Source organism: Dermatophagoides pteronyssinus, unplaced genomic scaffold (assembly GCF_027571235.1).
Source record: "Dermatophagoides pteronyssinus isolate colony J.1.1.1.1 unplaced genomic scaffold, Derpt_VIB-CSIC_2022.12 sq0009, whole genome shotgun sequence".
NCBI classification, from domain to species: Eukaryota; Metazoa; Arthropoda; class Arachnida; order Sarcoptiformes; family Pyroglyphidae; genus Dermatophagoides; species Dermatophagoides pteronyssinus.
Genome location: NW_027461533.1, coordinates 1,375,168 through 1,393,287, shown reverse-complemented (window position 1 = coordinate 1,393,287; position 18,120 = coordinate 1,375,168). Strand labels below are relative to the sequence as shown.

The 18,120-nt window shown below is 28.3% G+C and overlaps 7 protein-coding genes across 7 annotated transcripts; 4 read left to right on the top strand and 3 right to left on the bottom strand.

Moving 5' to 3' along the window:
* The first annotated feature begins 1,857 nt into the window (after nucleotides 1-1,857).
* Nucleotides 1,858-4,608, top strand: Mad (mothers against decapentaplegic homolog 1). Its single transcript, XM_075821342.1, has 5 exons — nucleotides 1,858-2,129; nucleotides 2,624-3,178; nucleotides 3,247-3,362; nucleotides 3,422-3,683; nucleotides 3,735-4,608. Exons 2-5 carry the CDS (start codon nucleotides 2,779-2,781, stop codon nucleotides 4,415-4,417), a joined length of 1,461 nt encoding a protein of 486 aa, XP_075677457.1. The 5' UTR covers nucleotides 1,858-2,129; nucleotides 2,624-2,778; the 3' UTR covers nucleotides 4,418-4,608.
* A 134-nt stretch (nucleotides 4,609-4,742) lies between these two features.
* Nucleotides 4,743-6,356, top strand: LOC113799296 (uncharacterized). The gene is made up of 2 exons (XM_027349910.2): nucleotides 4,743-5,649; nucleotides 5,715-6,356. The coding sequence occupies exon 2, from the start codon at nucleotides 5,717-5,719 to the stop codon at nucleotides 6,302-6,304; it is 588 nt and encodes a 195-aa protein (XP_027205711.2). The 5' UTR covers nucleotides 4,743-5,649; nucleotides 5,715-5,716; the 3' UTR covers nucleotides 6,305-6,356.
* On the bottom strand, nucleotides 6,324-7,235 carry LOC113799294 (enolase-phosphatase E1-like). Its single transcript, XM_027349907.2, has 2 exons — nucleotides 6,884-7,235; nucleotides 6,324-6,818 (listed from the first exon to the last, which is right to left on the bottom strand). The coding sequence occupies exons 1-2, from the start codon at nucleotides 7,195-7,197 to the stop codon at nucleotides 6,347-6,349; spliced, it is 786 nt and encodes a 261-aa protein (XP_027205708.1). The 5' UTR covers nucleotides 7,198-7,235; the 3' UTR covers nucleotides 6,324-6,346.
* On the bottom strand, nucleotides 7,230-8,147 carry LOC113799295 (uncharacterized). Its single transcript, XM_027349908.2, has 2 exons — nucleotides 7,661-8,147; nucleotides 7,230-7,600 (listed from the first exon to the last, which is right to left on the bottom strand). The coding sequence occupies exons 1-2, from the start codon at nucleotides 7,957-7,959 to the stop codon at nucleotides 7,309-7,311; spliced, it is 591 nt and encodes a 196-aa protein (XP_027205709.1). The 5' UTR covers nucleotides 7,960-8,147; the 3' UTR covers nucleotides 7,230-7,308.
* A 336-nt stretch (nucleotides 8,148-8,483) lies between these two features.
* mRpL2 (mitochondrial ribosomal protein L2) lies at nucleotides 8,484-9,795 on the bottom strand. Its single transcript, XM_027349906.2, has 2 exons — nucleotides 9,375-9,795; nucleotides 8,484-9,323 (listed from the first exon to the last, which is right to left on the bottom strand). Exons 1-2 carry the CDS (start codon nucleotides 9,793-9,795, stop codon nucleotides 8,779-8,781), a joined length of 966 nt encoding a protein of 321 aa, XP_027205707.2. The 3' UTR covers nucleotides 8,484-8,778.
* A 92-nt stretch (nucleotides 9,796-9,887) lies between these two features.
* LOC113799297 (mitochondrial import inner membrane translocase subunit Tim13-like) lies at nucleotides 9,888-10,518 on the top strand. The gene has a single exon (XM_027349911.2). The coding sequence runs from the start codon at nucleotides 10,029-10,031 to the stop codon at nucleotides 10,293-10,295; it is 267 nt and encodes an 88-aa protein (XP_027205712.1). The 5' UTR covers nucleotides 9,888-10,028; the 3' UTR covers nucleotides 10,296-10,518.
* A 5,758-nt stretch (nucleotides 10,519-16,276) lies between these two features.
* Non3 (Ribosome production factor 2-like protein Non3) lies at nucleotides 16,277-17,461 on the top strand. The gene has a single exon (XM_075821249.1). It carries the CDS (start codon nucleotides 16,361-16,363, stop codon nucleotides 17,276-17,278), a length of 918 nt encoding a protein of 305 aa, XP_075677364.1. The 5' UTR covers nucleotides 16,277-16,360; the 3' UTR covers nucleotides 17,279-17,461.
* Nucleotides 17,462-18,120: the final 659 nt, after the last annotated feature.

Here is an 18,120-nt window from a genome sequence, read left to right as displayed (position 1 = left end):
CCACTTTTTTTTTTTGTTCTCCATTGGCAAAGAACAAAGAACGATGAAGGAAACAAAAATCATATAAATAAACGAAAACGAAACTTTTAAAAGTTTTTTTTCCCCGATCATTTCAAGTCGAGACGAATCTTGTATAGAAAGGTCCAAATGGCCCCTCGATCGAATTGAATTGAATGTTAGCAGGAAAAAAATAACGATTGATGATGATAATAGTCATGGCTGGTATATATGGTCATATTCAATGCTTGTCTTCGTTTATTAAGATTCTTTTTTTCCATTCGATATTTAAGCTGAAAGTTGTTTTAGCAAAATAAGAAAAATAAAGTGACCAGCGTATACATTTGCCTTATGGGCAAATATCGAAATTGTTTTTTTTTCTTCTTCGTCATTTCACAACATTCAACAAATATTCAAAATCTTTCAAGACAACAACAAAAGTCGAATGATAATTCGAATGTAAAAAAAGACGATCTTTTTTTTTCTTATGCTTCTTGATGGTCGTCGTTCGATTGGTTGTTCAAGTTGGTCGTTCGGTCGGTTCGTTGGAAGTATGAAGACAAAGTCGTCGTAGTCGTCGTCGTCGAAGACCACAAACGTTTAAAAACAACTATGGACAGTATTGTTGTTGTTGTTGATGATAAAAACATAAGCAATAAAGTAGGATAAGGACAAGACACCCCGGCTCTTTTACATTGGCTTCGAATCTGGCATTTTCTTGTTTCCATACTCCCCCCACTCGTTTTTTTTTCATATATATGGAATAGCACGAGAATTGAGAAAAAAAATGTGTTCAAAACACACAACACACAATACACACGCAAAGCAACAAGTATTTTTTTTTTTTTTTTTTTGGTTTTCTTGTTTCTGAAAACCTAAGATACAGAGTGGTATGTGCTTGATGATGATGATGATGATCAGCAACAAAAACAACAACAACAAGTCCAATCATTCGAACCATTTAGAATTCTTGTCCATCAAGTAAGAAAAAAATCTAATCGTAACTTTTCATTTTATGTTTTTCAATTCTGTGTGTGTGTGTGTATGTGACCAACCACTTGTATTATTTCGAGTTTTGATTTTCATTGCACGACGGTCAACAAAATTTTCACTGCTAATCTTGAAGTTAATCTTTTTTTTCCAAAAAAAAGAGAAAGTTATGAATTTTAGATATGAAAATACAATCGGTTTTTGTGTTCAGGTGAACATTCGAATATTTTAATCCAACAACAACAAAAAAAAAAATGTGCCAAACAGAACAACAATCATCAACAACCAAAATAACATAAGGTTAATTTTGCCGCCAATTTTTTTCAACCATTTTTTCAGTTCAATAATAATTCGAATCAACATCCCGAAAAAAAAACCAATCAATCCACTCAACGAAAACAAAAAAAAACTGTAAACAAGTGCCATTTGTTTCCAATTACCTAAGAAATTAGCATTTTATTTCATCATCATCATCATCATCATCATCATCTGAAATTCTATCTTTATTCAATTTCGAAATATTTCAATACGACTGTGATTTTGATCTCGACAACAAAAAAAAATTATTCCAATCAAATCATCATCTTTGTTTTCTAATCTAATTTAAAATAAATATCCAAAATCAGATAAAAATTCATTATCATTGTATGTGTTTGTACTCATTTGTAATTGTTTCATTTGCATTTCATCATCATCATCATCATCTTAATTTTATTATTGAATGAATGATCTTTACACATTATAAACAAATTTTTTTTTAACAAAAGGTATTTGTTTTTTTATTGATCTTCTTATTCTTTTCTTCCAAACCATCCATATTACCATTGGTTACCTGATTTGATGATTAGAAAGAGAGAGTGAAAGTGAAAAGAAACAAACGGATCCCAAACCAACAATAAATCACAAGTTGGATGACAAGAGAAAATATTTTTGTGATATGATTCAATAGCATCAATAATATTTGAAAATTCATTATTCTTATAGAAAATTATTAACAATTAATACGTAAAACAAACGTAATCAACTAACTAATATACCTTCTTTTGTTATTTGATCTCATTTGCCCTTTGCATTGTGTTCAACAGGTGTATCACGCACACCAACATAACACACACACACACACACTCATAATCGAAAATTTGGTAAGAAATGTTTGTTTGTTAACTTAAATACCTATCAAAAGGTATCATATTTTTTTTCTCCTTTCGATGGATATTTATCTTTATAACCGGCAATCGTTTTAGCCAAGTGATGAATGCTAATTCTTTTTGTTGTTGTTACAAATCTAATCATTTTTCCTATTTTTTTTCACTTTGGTTACCTGGTTGGTCTTAGTTATTGTTATCGTTTTCATTCTTATAAGAGCAATGTGTAATGATAACCAAAAAAGAAAAAGAAAAATTTAGTTGCATGTATATCTATGGAGTCTTAAGGCTTTCTTTTGATGATGATGATGACTATGTTTGATTTGTGATTGATTCAATATTGCACACTGTTCTTCTTTTAACATTGATGATGATGATGATTCAAAAATTAACTATTTTATCTGTTTTGTTGAATAAAATTCTTGGAATTTTGGTTTATGATTTAACTTGAATTTAATTTTTTGTTTGTTTGTTTGTTTTTTTTACTTCAGTATATTTGATTTCCATGTTTTAGGCCATTTTATCTCATACATTCGACGAATTCGTAACTAAAAATATTTTGATAATCATCATCATCATCATAATCAATATTTTAAATATAATCTCTTATTAAGTGTTCATCAACATTGAAATTTAATAGTGAAATATGCCTTTCAATTCATTATTCAATATATCATCACCATATGTAAAACGTTTACTTGGATGGAAACAAGGTGATGAAGAAGAAAAATGGGCTGAAAAAGCTGTTGATTCATTAGTAAAACGATTGAAAAAAAGTAAAGGTGCACTTGAAGATCTTGAATATGCACTTTCACATCCAGGTCAACCATCAAAATGTGTTACAATACCACGATCATTGGATGGACGTTTACAAGTATCACATCGAAAAGGTTTACCACATGTTATCTATTGTCGTGTTTGGCGTTGGCCCGATCTACAATCTCATCATGAGCTTAAACCTGATGAACGTTGTCAATATCCATTTTCATCAAAACAAAAAGATGTTTGCATCAATCCTTATCATTATCGCCGTGTAGAATCTCCAAGTAATTTTTATTATTATTATTATTGCCAAATTCATAATCATTTTATTTTTCAAATTGATTCAATCTAGTTTTGCCACCTGTTCTTGTGCCAAGATTTTATGATAACATGAATGGTAATATGAACGGCAATATGAATGGTAATATAATTCAATCGGGCAATTCACCATTGTCTAATTTTCGAAACGTAAGTTTTATCAATTAAATCCAAAATAATCAAACAATAAATTTTATATTTTTAATCAGATTCAAGATTCAACAATGTCTCCAAATGGAGGATATGAAAATGATAAATACATTTCGATGACTAACGGTAGTAGTCCAATTTCAATGATATCATCTCCATCACCAAATTCGATGATGTCATCTCCATCTCCTCATTCAATGATGTCATCACCATCTCCACCAGCATCCTATAATTCACTTATGTCTCCATCACCACCATCAAATTATCCAATGAATGCTCCATCACCATCATCGAATGGACCAACATCACCAAATTATAATCGTATGTCCCTAAATGAACTATTGTCAATTTACTAATGATTATTTTTTTCAGTTCAAGCTGATTCACCACCGCCATATACACCACACCGACCGATGGAACATCATTCACGATCATTGCAACGTGTAGAATATCATGAACCAGCTCATTGGTGTTCTATAGCTTATTATGAGCTTAATACAAGAGTTGGTGAAATTTTTCATGCTACAACTAGCCAGATTGTGATTGATGGTTTTACTGATCCAAACAATAATAACAATCGTTACTGTTTAGGATTATTGTCAAATGTTAATAGAAATTCAACAATAGAAAATACACGTAGACATATTGGTAAAGGTGTACAATTATGGTATGTTGGTGGTGAAGTTTTTGCCGAATGTCTATCCGATTCACCAATATTTGTACAATCACGTAATTGTAATCGTTCGAATGGTTTTCATCCAACTACTGTGTGCAAAATACCAAACAACTGTACGTTGAAAATTTTTGACAATCAAGAATTTGCTAGTCTGTTGGCCAATGCTGTTAATGAAGGATTTGAATCCGTATTTGAATTGGTCAAAATGTGTACAATTCGTATGTCATTTGTTAAAGGTTGGGGTGCTGAATATCATCGTCAGGATGTAACATCTACACCATGTTGGATCGAAATTCATCTTAATGGAGCATTATTATGGTTGGATAAAGTATTAACACAGATGGGATCACCAGCAAATGCCATTTCTAGCGTTTCGTAAAAATCTTATTCACAGGAATTCACACTTTTTTGACATACACAGATTTATACAAACATTCTATTGATTTACCAATACATCATACTCATCATAAACAGGCGATCACTGACAAAAAACACACACACACACAGAATCATTCATCATTTTTCCAAACACCAATTGATTCTATTCAAAATTAAAATCATTTTATTCCATATTTTTGTTTCGATTACTTGCACATTTTATCTGTCCAATAACAAAAAAACTGCCAAATAATGGCATTGTTTGAAAACAAAACAAAAAACGAAGAGCCACATCACCATAAACTCTTTCAATATGACAATAATACTATTAGATCTGAGTTTTGTGATGTGATAGGAACACATTCTGATGCGGCAACTATAGATGGATGTCATATTGTTATTTATTCATTACAATTAAACGTTAGACAAACAAACAAACGTTTATGTTGTTTATTTCAATTATTGGCGTTTTTTGTTTGTAACTTTTGACTTTTGTCGGACCAAAATTGGTGAAGTAAATATGAAAATGAACGAAAGAAAAAAAAAGAGAGACATATGGAGAGATTTATATATCTCTTTTTAAAAATGCAATATATTTTCTCCTACGCAGCAACAATTTCTTTTTATTATGTTACCATTTATTGCCATGACCTAATACGATGATGATGTTTAGCTACAACAATGTTCATGAGTGAAAAACTTTCTGTTTTTATTGTCAGATTTGATGATTGATTTTATTGATTGTTTTTTAAATCATTCGAATCAGAATATGATTCGAATTTTAACCGAATTTCGGTGTTCACGACCAATTTTAATACAACGAGCTTATTTTCAAATTGAACTCAAAGTCAACTTGCGCCATCTATTTGTAGATTAAAATTTTCAAAACATTTATTGAACTGTGTTCCGGTGGTGCCATTATTATTATTATTTTTACCACAACAACAAAAAACAATAAAAATAATAATCGTTCCAAACTGGTTCCAACAAGAGTCGTCTCCATAGTTCCACGTGTGCCATATGTATTTTTTTTCTCTATAACTGAATTGATTAGTTTTGTTTACATGACAAAAATTTGACGAGCAATTTTTGGTTGATTGGAAGAAACAAAATTTTTCCTGATTCATTCATTTTACATATACCTCACCAATTCATTCTAATCACAACCGAATTCTTCTGACTAGTCGAACGATTCATTTATTTTATTTACCTTTCCAAAGAAAAATGTGACAGGTAATTGTTTTTATTTTAATGTTATGATGAATGTAATTCATTTTATAATTGCCATCCTTGTTTAGAGATGTTGGTAAAAATGAAATCTAATGGCAATCATACTTATGGTAAACAATCATTACGACGATCTACAAATCGTAAAAATCTTAAATTAAAATTACGAACACATCGTGAACATATGCAAATTGTAACGAATCGTAAACGTTCATTATATGTTGAATTTATCGATGAAAATATTGCTGTGCTTACAATCGAAACAGCTATCATCTATACGACAATTGGACATAATTATTTTGGAAAATTAAAATCACGAACCATGACCGACAATCATTGTCGAAATCTTGGTCTTGTATCTCGTTATTTCCATACTGATTTGGTTAAACTTATCTATGTAGAAGATATACCAAAAATACTTAATGATTTTGAATCGGGTAAATCCTTAAATCAGATTAAATATTCATCATGGCCAATGTTGAAAATACCATCAAACATTCATGATCAATCGATGATGGCTATCTATAATAGGCCCGAATTATGTGATCGTCTGATTAATCGGCTGTTTGCCGTTCAAAGCTCTTTATCTATGTCCATATATCGTACAACAACATTTACAAATCGTGTGATTAAAAGTATCAGTAATTTAATTGGTTTTTAAGAAAAAAAATATTCTGAGATTGAAGTAAATAAAAAAATTTATTTAATTTTTTTGTTGCTGTTGTAAAATTGTTTCAAATTCAATTTCATTCATTGTACGAATGATGATCAATTCTTTTTTATCATCTTCACTAATCATATCTTGCATTTTTTTATGTGTAAGTACTAATATGGAAAAAATGCCAACATTTTTTGCACATTTAGCAGCGGCTGATGATTTTGTCAAATAAACAACATCACTTGGTGATTGATGAATTTGTTCTAAAATTTTTCTAAATGTTGCCTGATCTGTTGGCATACCCATTGATGTATCAAAATAATCATCAATCAATAATGACATATCACCATTGTTTGTACGGGACATAAATACACGATTTGCTTCGGCCCAACCTTGACTATAAACATATAATGGAATATTATAATCACATCGCCATTTTTTCATCTGTATAGCAACATCCGAATAGATAGGTGTTTTTAAAAGACCTTTATCATAACCATCAAACCAAACATGAAATCTAATATTTCAAAAAAGAAAAAAAAATTTTAAGTTGTCGTTTTCATCTAATTATTCTTAGAATACCTTAATTGTGCAAATGCCAAACAATCAAGATTATTATCAATTAGGAAATTGACCAAATCGCTTACGGCTTGTTGAATTAATTCCAATGAATCTGTATCAGGAATTTGTGGCCAACTTGGATTACATCTGGCAGCTTTTCTTAACATGTTTATATCACGATTTATTTGTACATGTCCCCAATTAATACCGATAAAACTTTTAACACTAATTCGAAGATAATGAACTAAAAATCTATTTACGAATGTCGTATTACTAGCAGTTCCAGTTATATCAAATATGATTGCTCTTGGTTTTGGTAAACGTAATTGAGGCATAATTAATCAAAAAATAATAAATCATTAATATCTGCAGTATTAAATGTTTTAATTTCGGTTATATTTCATTCATAATTGATTGTTAGAAAAAAAGAAAAATAACAATTTTAATCAAATTATAAATCGAGTATTAAAAAAATCTTTAAAATCATCAAGTTTGAAAATGTCTTCAAATTCTTTCTCGAATTGCATGAAAGGATCTGAATTTTGACGATTTTTTGAATTTCGTTCGCCATCCGGTTTTGGCCTGAAAAATTCATCAGCATCAACAAATTGATTTCGTGGATGTTTTTTGTCATTTTGGAAATTATTACTCTGCACTGAGCTATCAGGCGATGTACTTGGATTTGTTCTTGATTCTTGTTTTGTCACCTTTACTGGTACATATTGATTGGCTGAATCACTAATGAAAATAAAAATTATTTCTTGAATTTACTAATATAGTTCAATTACGACAAATTACCTTGGAAATTTTGAATCATCACTTTCAATTACATCTTCTCCAGATTGTCCCGAATGATTTTTAGTTTTTAATGTAGCCGAATCTTGATAAACGTTTTGATTGGCCGGATCTAGTTTATCGCGATTATAAATAACCGTACGAGTCAAATGTGGTCGGCTATTTTCCATTTGTAAACGACCATGTTTGGAAAATTTAGGTAGAAAAAGAAAATCTCTGTTAAATGGATTCAATAATGATGAACCAATGTTAGAGAATATAAAGAATAAACAAATAAAACAATACACAGATATTTTCGACATGATGTTCGAAATAATTGTGATTATTTTTCAAAAAAATGTATGTTTATAAAAATTGAATTTATCTTGTTGAAAATTTGTAATGTAATTTGTAATCTTTTTAGATAAAGAATTGATGTTTGTCTGGATTGGTGATGGTATGACAAAAATGCAAATGTCTCATTCTGATGATGAGTATAAGAATAGCCATTGGTTTTTTTTTTTTGCTGACAACAGTAACACTTAAAATAGCAACAAAATCTTTAAAATTATGTTAATGAAGACATCGAAAACAATTAAAATGTATGTGTGAATGACAATGAAAGAGATTTACATAGTGTTATTCGATAGTGGACGACGCAACTCATTATCATCATCATTGAAATCACGGCAATTATTTCATACCATCCAAATATTATTATACTCTTCACATAATCATCATCATTATCATCATCGAAAAAAAGTGTTGCCTTAGTGCAACATTCATCAAATTTGAAAAATAAAGGAATCTCTTTTGTTTTGAAAAAATAATAAATTATTTTTATGGAAAAAAAGAGAGAAAATTTATTTTAATGATAAATATATATTCTATCTTCAATGTCATTGTATATGTTATCCATACTGTGATTGAATGATTACCACAAAATGGCAAAAAAAAATGGTGTGGCAATTTTAGATTTTCAGTTTCTTCATCAAATGACAATTGTCAAATTGTATTGCTATTAAAACAAGATAAAATTTGACAAATTTTAATATTTCTATTAGCAATCAAACAAACTGTTTGTAATTGCGATTGGGCCAACAACAATTATATTAATAATAATAATAAAAGGGCAATAATTTTCATTCAATAACATAGAATTCTTTTTGTTTTTCTTTCGTTATTTCCGACATTGTTTGACCAGATTTTTGCAACATCATTGCTGTAGAAAAATGATCACGTACAGGTTTCGGTGGATGGATTTTCCTGCCACAATATCCATCTTTTTTGTGCCAGGCACCTGATTTTGGTCGCTTTCCCAACCAACGTCTTCGTTGAGGACACATAAGATCAATTTCATCATGATAAGGATTTGAGCAACAACCGACTGTAACCATACAAGTTTGATCAATACAAAATTCACGTTTTCCTCTGCTTTCAACAAGATAATTACGACGGCCAACACGTCGAATCAATTCAGCATATTGACCAGCATAAAGTATGGTTGTTTTCGGTTCATTTGGTATTATTTGAACATTATGAACTTTAGTACCAATGGGTAATGCACCAATAGGATGAGAATCAGCTTCACGTGGTCGAATAGGATTGCGTGGTATATCTGAATAAGTACGGATAATATCACCAATTTGCATTTTCTCCGTGGCTACGATCCAACGGACACGATCACCTTAGAAAACAGATTTAATAATGGTTGTTAGTGATAAAATTGTTAAAATACCTCCAGCAACTAATGCTAATTTTGTAGACCTTAAAGGATCATATCGTATGTTGAAAACTTTTTCCTCTCGTGGTGACCCATCTGGATTAACATGACGTTCATAATCGATCCAGCGAAAGTATTTCTTATTTCCTCCACCAATAGTTTTTACTACAACTCGTCCAGTTTCTGGATGACGACCACCAAGTTTTTTTATTTTGAGTGGTTTAATCGTATATTTATTATCTAATGGATAGATTGGTATCCAATTATATTTGGAAGATTCTGGCCGAACTATATTTGGTGGTAGTGGCCTAGGTGCACCACGAATTATTGGGAATACACGACGAAATCTGACCGGAATCAATGTTGGAACTATTACATTATTGATTTGAGAAAACAATTGTGATGATGAATTTAATAATAAACGTAGATTATTCATTATCGATTCAAAATATTGGAATTTTTATCGAAAAAAAATGATCCGCCAAATCAAACATGTGATGATTCTAATTTTATCGATTGTATTGATGTTTAATTCCAGATAATCGTCATTAGATGGCTCTGAATCATGAACAGAATCTTCATTGATCGCACGTGATTTTTAACATATTTTTTTTTGTCGAAGTCTATTTCACCTGATTTTTGATCCTATAGCATTTATCATAATCAATAATGGATTCAAACAATTTAACATCGACACAAAAAGCCGAATTGATCGATAACGTAAAAGAGCAGATAGCCGTTGCAACTATACAGGAGCTTTTATCCAAAATAACGAACAAATGTTTCGAAAAATGTATCAGCAAACCGGGAACAACTTTGGATAGTTCTGAAACAAAATGTTTAAATCATTGTGTGGATCGATTTTTCGATTCTTATAATATCGTATCGATGGCATACGGAAGTCGTGTTCAAAATGAATCACATCAATTTAGTTGAAGCTAGGGATTTTATTCATTAAAAATCCTTTTTTTTCTTCCTATATATTTTGCCGAAAAGATGAAGAAAATCAATTCAGTAGTATCTAACAAAAATAATAATATGATGTATGTTTGTTTTGTAAAATATATAATACTAGATTTAAAATTTATAATACTTGCCCCTTTCAATTTAACAAATGTTTGTTTGTTTTATTTGAATAAATGATTTGTTCTGATTAAAATGTTCGTATTGTTTTATTGATTTCGAAACCATTAAGTTTCGTTAATGATGATGATGATTTCATAACCAAATATCAGAAATCATTTGTGGAAAAACAAACAAATTCCTTTTTTTAAAAGAAAAAAAAAGAAGAGACAATCAAACAAAATAAGATGAAGTAAGATTCGTAAAGTAAAATTGTAATGATTACAAAGTTTGCCAAAAAAAGAAATTGATTTTATTTTTTCTTCAAGCAAAATTCTAAACGTTGTTCTATCAAGAGAATATTCTCGATCATTTTGTATGAAAAATAATTAGGTTAAGAGAAAGAAAAACGTAGAGCCTATGGCCTTATGGCGAAAAAAAAAAATTTAAATAATTGATTTGAATGAATGAAAAAGATACACAATTCGATAACAGTAACATACTTACATAAACTATTTAATTATCTTCAAACATTTTATTGACATTCATCATCGATCATCAGTTACAGTAACGAATAATCAATAATGAATATAATGATTATTATTTGAATTCTGACGATGAAAAAAAACGAATGAATGATGAAATTCATAAAATGATGATAATCGAAATTATTGTAAAAATTTTGGAAATCGAATAAAAAATCAACGTAATGTATGTTTGTTTGTTTGATCACTTTATTTTCCTGTGGATAAAAAATGCACTTGTAACGGATTTGTAATTTGATATTTATGAATTCATAATGTCAATAGAAAATTTTCTTTCTTCTTCTTATTTACATATTGATTGAAAGAATTTTTTTTCATTGGAAAAAAATAAACTTTTGTCAAACATTTTTTTTTTTGCCATATTGAACATCCATGTAAGACATTTTTTTTGTCGAATTCAGAAAGCCTTGAAGATAGATTGAAGAAAATTTTCGAAATTAAATTTTGCTTGTATTTTCTCCGGAATTTCAGTGACAATGAAATTTCATAATTTTTCTGGAGAGAAAAAAAAGAAAGAAAAAAATTTCATTTTGTTCTTAATAATTGAAAATTGAAATATTCATTCAGACAATGTTCCGAATCTAATTGAATTTTTTGTTTTTGTTTGGTTTTTGTCTGAATTGAAATGATGCAAATTCTGGGCACAGAAAATAAAATTCAATTCATTTTATTCTTCAAATTGTTTTTGCAGATGAACACGATGGCCACTTTTGAACAAATCAAATTCTCCATCATACGTGACATTATTAAACTTTTTCTGGTCTGAAGATTTTTTCCAACAATGTAGAATGTGTACTTGATAATTTTTTTTCCTGATTGAAACAAAAAATGAAATTCTTCATAACGAAGATCATTGACACAGTGGGCAAAACAAATTGAATTTTGTTTTTGTTTTTTTTTGCAGTTGGAATCCTGGGCAATCCTCATGATAGCAAGGACATGATTGAACTAATCATAGATATAATTAAAATAGATTTACCTAGAAAGAAAATAACCTACTGTAGCAAAACTGAACTGAAAAAAAATGAAATTCAATGGATTATTGATCTGTGAATTCAAGAATTTCTTTCACTTTCTATATCGATTTAACTTATAATAATATTATTTTGCAATCATTTTTTTCCAAAAACAAAAAAAAAATTCCTACCAGCAAACGATTTATCTATAGAATGAAATAAAATCAATAGCAATTCATCATTTTATTTTCATTTATTTTTGTAGGGATTTTTTTTCTTTGCAGTTTCATTTTGTAAAACAAAAATGAAACTGAAAGAAAAAAAAACGATCATAGGGTAAAAATGAGAAAATGATGAAGCATCATTTTCATTTTCTCAATTTTTTTTTCTTTGTCTGAAATGATTAATCCTATCGGATTCTCATTATTTCAAATATAAACGGATATCAACAACAACAACAAAAATGAGTCTAAAATCAAATACAACACAAGAGAAAATGAAAGATGAAGATAAATGTTGGATAGTTTGTGTGTGTGTGTAATTATTTGTGATTTTTTCTTTTTACAACAATGCCTGTATGATCATCTATATTAACCCATCACTGAAGGATTTCCTATTTCCAACATCAACTAAATACAGTTTCTATTACCAGAATGCATTGTTCAACCTTTCTTTAGATTTCTCTTATATGTACAAATATCGTGCATCCACACTAAAATCGACTAAAATAGAAAGTAAACGGAAAGAAATTAAACAAATTTTTTTCCATGCATCCATTCTTCAAAAGAAAACAACAACAAAACAGATACAATTTCTAATGAGAATCAAACTTAAGAATTAACAACAACAACAACAAAAAGAATGAAATGAATGTTCGTAAAATCGTTTGTTTCATCTTCTTATTTTTCGTTTTGTTTTGTTGTCTTGGCATTTCCAATTAGATATTTATTAGTCAAAATCTTTGTTCCTGTGTTTGTTTGTTTTTTTTCAATTTTTTTTCAATTGTTTCAACATAAAAAAAAAGTTTTGGTTGGTTTAATTGGGAATTGTTTTGGTTGCTTACCACCATTTTTAAGATCACATATATGAAATAAGTGAAAAAAACAGTTGAGGGAAGAAAAATTCTTTTAAAGAATCCGACAGCCAATTAAAATTTTTCTTTTCTGTCGATTTAACTTTGTGATTCATTCCTGTAACGAATATAGATTGAGAGAAAAAAAAACGAATGTCAATATTTAACATTTGAAAAAGAAAGAAAGAGAAAAAGAAAAAATTCCGACATTCATTAAAAATCAAACAAAAACAAAAAAAGAGGCATTAATTATCATGAGTTTTTTTCTCCCACTGCAGTGACTGCTGATTAATGTTTGTAGAATCAAATGATTTGTTGTGTGTGTGTGTGTGTATTTGATAAACATGAACGAATTTAAGTGTTATTGAAGAAAAAAAATCCATGAATGTTGCAACAAATTGTAATTTTCAATTGTTTAATAAGTCATATCTTGATGTACTTATAAATAATTTTATTATCAATTGATAAATTATGATCCAAAAATGATAAACAAGTGTTAACGATGTATTTTTTTCTACATCGTTCTGCTATTCTAATACTTGATTATCATTCATTCATTCATTTGAACATTAAATATGAAACTATTTCATTCCGTTAATAGATGATCATTCATTAGTTGTTTTTGTCTATCTATGTAGTGAGATTAGCACAATTATTCTCTCGTTGTAATGCTTGACTTACTTAATTTTTTTTTCATTTCTCTGAACAAAATGATTCATGAATGTTTGTTAGTTTTTCATTTTCAGTGTTGCTATTCAATTCTCATTCGAATGAGACGATAAATGAATATTTATATTTGAAAAAAAGACCAGAAACCAAACAAAAAAAAATCATCATCATATGGCTTTCATAAATGAATGAATTACAACGGATTCATTTCATTCGGAATTCTATTCAGCTTTTTTTTGGAATTTAACATTCCGCAACAAAAATGTCAAGGGTATCATAGAGAAAAAAACATTCAAAATGTTTTTTTTGTTCAATTCGTTTGTTTGTCTGGTTTGTATTTTAAATTCAAACCATATATACAGTACGGAACAGATGTCAGAATGATGTGTCTGTTGAAAACAGTAGTCATGTAGAGCGTAAATATATCAATAAAATTCACTATAAAAAAATACCTTGAATATTTTTTTTTCTGAAAAACACAATGAAAAAAAGAACATTCACGTCAAATGAACGTGGAGCAAGAATTTCAAAAAAAAAACAAGAAAAACCCAAAACCAATAAATTAATTATTGTTTTTCATCGAAATTACATGGCTGAAGAATGTTAATGTTACAGTGAATCCAAGAATGACAAAAGAACAAGCAAAATTTTATTTTTAAAAAAATTGAAAAACAATAACGAATTTTTTTTTTACCAAATTGAAAATATTTTCATTGCAAACTACCCGCCAGCCACCTATTATCAAATCAAATGGAAAGAAACTAACTTTTGAACAAAAAATTCTCTTTTTTTTTTTGATTAAAATTTTTCCACATTGCCGAATCAACAACAACAAGAAACGAATATCAACAAAAAAAAAGAGAAATTTCCTCAAGACAAACGTAATTTTTTTTTGTTGAAAATTTATTACATCGACGGAGAAAATATTTTCATTTCTTTTTTGTTTTTGCTTTTTGCTTTCTTCATATTTGGAAAGAAATCAACATCGATCAATTTTCGTTTGTTTTTTTTTTTTTTTTGTTCAATGTTCGATATGAATTTGAAATTTTAAACATGAACAAAAAAAACAAACGAAAATATCAATTTTTTTGAATGTCGAAACAAAATGATTTTTTGATTGAATAATCTGTTCGTGTGAAACAAAAAAGAGATTCGGATTCAATTTTTTTCATCATTCATTTTCATTTATCGAATTGGTAATGTTATTTGAAATAAAAAATATAAATAAATTTCAATAAGGCCAAACCTGGAAAACCTGGAAATCCAAAAATGATAATAAAAAATGAACCATGACTAAGGTCATCATCATCGTCGTCGGTATTTATGTAATTCGGATTTCCGTTTTTTTTCATATAAAAATAAAGATTTATAGAATATATTCATAATTTACAAGAAGATAATCACCGGAATAATGGCATAATTGCTACAATTAATTTTGATGATGAAGAACTGAGCTATTAAATGTCGGGTCGTCAAATGTTTCAATTTATTATGAAAATGTCATATGAATTATGGATTGATTATGATAATGAAATTAATGGCAAAAATTAACTGTAAAAGCAGGTATAAAAAACAAATAACAAAAAGAAAGAAATGTGATGTGGAAATATTTTTCGTTTTAATTTTTTTTTTTGAAAATTTCGAAATCTGATCTTGTTTAGAACGAAAAAAAATGAATGAATGAATATTGACTTACAAAAATGACAATGTATATCCACACTTGACAAAGAATTTGGTAATGTTTTTTTTTCTTTTTATTCGGATTACATTTTTTATTTTCAATTTTTTTTTTTTTGGTCTTCTTGTTTTTAAGCCAACCAACGTTATGAATATGATTAATAATAATAATAATAAATTTTATTAAACACACGCTGCCCGAAGGCATTTGTGCGATAATATTAAAGAAAAATTAACAAAGTACAAAAAGAAAACAAAAAATTATTGCGAAGAGATACATTTTAAATGATAGTAATTTTTACAAAAAGAATTAAAATATGAATATGATTAAATATTCCCCATCAGAAGTTACTTACTGATTGAAATCGGTGTTTTTTGTGTTTGTTTGTTTGTTTGCGAAATACGTGGAAAATTTCCGAGCTAGTTTATGTAACAGAAAAAAAGATTTTTTTTTCGATCTTTGACGAAACATGAAAAAACGAAAAAAAACACTGATAAATTATGCAAAATTACTTACTTTCTTTTCATATAAAACCATCCATTCTTTTAACCGATATTAATAAAATACTTGATTTCTTGATGATGATGACGAAATACTGTAATGCGATTTTGTTTGTTTTTGCTTTTTTCTTGACATTGTTTTGTGAACAGAATTTTCAAAAACAAACTAAAAAAAAGTCAAATAATAATATTTTATTAAGCGATTATTTTGCAATATAGAAACAAACAAAAAATGCACTTATAATGCATTTTTAAATTTTTAAAGCAAAGTAAAGAAAAAAAACACTGAGATTTTAGAAAGAAAGTAAGAAAAAAAATATGATCTAATAGTGTGTGTGTGTTATATTCTGGATTCTGAATTCTGTAGCACAAAATCGAATGTCAGTTGCTGTTTCTTGATTTCATTAATAGATGGTGCGCTTTTTCAAATCAAATTTACAAACCACGTGTGTTTTTTTCATTCATTCTCGCTCAATTTTTGACTCAGTTGAAAGTTTTTTAATTATTTCTTCAAAAACGATGGCAAAACCTAAAGCTGATCAAAGTTTAATTAGAAAAATTCAAAAACCTAAAACACGTCGTGGTAAAAGAATTCTTGAAAAACGTGAACCACAATTAATTGAAGATGTTAAACGTGCTGTATTGTGTCGTTGTTCAACTGCTAATCAAAAAGGTGTTCAATTACTAAAAGATTTCAGTGCAATTAAAAAACCAAATGCAGTATTTTTAAATCGCAAAGAATCTTGGCAACCATTCAATGATGTTTCATCAATTGAATTTGTGTCCAGAAAAAATGATAGTGCACTTTTTGCCTATGCATCAAATTCAAAAAAACGTCCAAATAATATTGTAATTGGACGTACCTATGATGGAAATGTTCTTGATATGGCTGAATTTGAATTCAATAATTATCTTTCATTGTCTGAATTTCAAAAACCAAAAATCACTTTGGGTACTAAACCAATCATATTATTCAGTGGTCAAATGTTCGAAACAATGCCCGATCATCAACGAATAAAATCATTATTACTTGATTTCTTTACCGGACCTAATGTTGAACAGATTAATCTTCATGGTTTAGAACATGTAATACATTTCATAGAAATTGATAGTATAATTAGTATGCGTTCATATAGAATATTATTGAAAAAATCTGGTTCACGTTTACCTCGTGTTGAATTGGAAGAGATTGGACCACGAGTAGATTTCACATTACGACGTACACAATTTGCTCCGGATGATCAGTTTAAAAAATCATTGAAACAACCAGATGCTGTATTACGAAAACAAGGCCAGAAAAGAAAACCCGAAGAAAAAAATATATCGGTCGATGTTTTTGGTACAACTTTAGGACGTATACATATGGAACAACAAGATTATAATAAATTACAATTACGAAAAGGTGGTGCATTCAAAGTGAAAAAATTTGATCAATAATGTAATTTAATGAAATTAATAATATTAGTTTTTTTTCCAATAATGTTTGATTTTAAATATTATATAAAAACAGAGATCTGATTTTCAATTTATAATTTAATTTAATTATTATTTTTCCCTTGTTCACCACACACACACATACTGAAAAAAACTAATAAATCTCATCCGAATATCCAATACGAATTACGATGATGTTTTTTTTTATATTTATTGGTTGATCCAGTATTTGATATTTGGGAAAAAAAAGCCATTATTTCAACAAGAAAAAATTATTATTATTACTAACCAATATGGTGGTTAATATATTGTTATAAAATAAGTATTATTATTATTATTATTATTTCGTTTCGATCGACAAAAAAAAAAACATGGATACATACATACAACATCAGGAAAAAACACATGGGAATCGACGATAATAATAATAATAATAAAAAAATTCTTCAACATTATTTAACGATTATTGAATACAATGTTTGGTTGGTTGGTTGGTTGGTTGATGATCGCAATTCGTTCGTTCAATTTTTTTTCCTGGTGATCAATATTCACTTTTTTTTGAATCGTCAAATTTTGTACAATGTTTTTTTTCAATACTTTTTTCTCAAGTCAGAAAAAATTTAATTTATTTTAAATAATTTTATGTTGCTCATTTACGATGAACATTTTCAATATATAGATTCCAAAAAGGAAATGAAATGAAATAAATTACATTTGAAACATTTGATTTTGAACAAAATGAATCTCTTTTTGTTCCCCATGTTTAATGTAATGGAAATGATTGTTTTTTTTTCCTAAATTCATTCATTTGTAAAAAAGGTGAAAACAATTCGAATTCGGTGATT

Excerpts from the sequence above, each read along its gene's own strand:
- LOC113799295 (XM_027349908.2), bottom strand. The coding sequence starts at position 7,959 with ATGTCGAAAATATCTGTGTATTGTTTTATTTGTTTATTCTTTATATTC. Across the intron at positions 7,601-7,660 it reads GATGATTCAAAATTTCCAAG|TGATTCAGCCAATCAATATG; the intron begins GTAATTTGTCGT and ends TATTTTCATTAG.
- LOC113799294 (XM_027349907.2), bottom strand. The coding sequence starts at position 7,197 with ATGCCTCAATTACGTTTACCAAAACCAAGAGCAATCATATTTGATATA. Across the intron at positions 6,819-6,883 it reads TTGGCATTTGCACAATTAAG|ATTTCATGTTTGGTTTGATG; the intron begins GTATTCTAAGAA and ends TTGAAATATTAG.
- LOC113799296 (XM_027349910.2), top strand. The coding sequence starts at position 5,717 with ATGTTGGTAAAAATGAAATCTAATGGCAATCATACTTATGGTAAACAA.
- Non3 (XM_075821249.1), top strand. The coding sequence starts at position 16,361 with ATGGCAAAACCTAAAGCTGATCAAAGTTTAATTAGAAAAATTCAAAAA.
- mRpL2 (XM_027349906.2), bottom strand. The coding sequence starts at position 9,795 with ATGAATAATCTACGTTTATTATTAAATTCATCATCACAATTGTTTTCT. Across the intron at positions 9,324-9,374 it reads ATTAGCATTAGTTGCTGGAG|GTGATCGTGTCCGTTGGATC; the intron begins GTATTTTAACAA and ends CTGTTTTCTAAG.
- Mad (XM_075821342.1), top strand. The coding sequence starts at position 2,779 with ATGCCTTTCAATTCATTATTCAATATATCATCACCATATGTAAAACGT. Across the intron at positions 3,179-3,246 it reads TCGCCGTGTAGAATCTCCAA|TTTTGCCACCTGTTCTTGTG; the intron begins GTAATTTTTATT and ends GATTCAATCTAG. Across the intron at positions 3,684-3,734 it reads AACATCACCAAATTATAATC|TTCAAGCTGATTCACCACCG; the intron begins GTATGTCCCTAA and ends TATTTTTTTCAG.
- LOC113799297 (XM_027349911.2), top strand. The coding sequence starts at position 10,029 with ATGGATTCAAACAATTTAACATCGACACAAAAAGCCGAATTGATCGAT.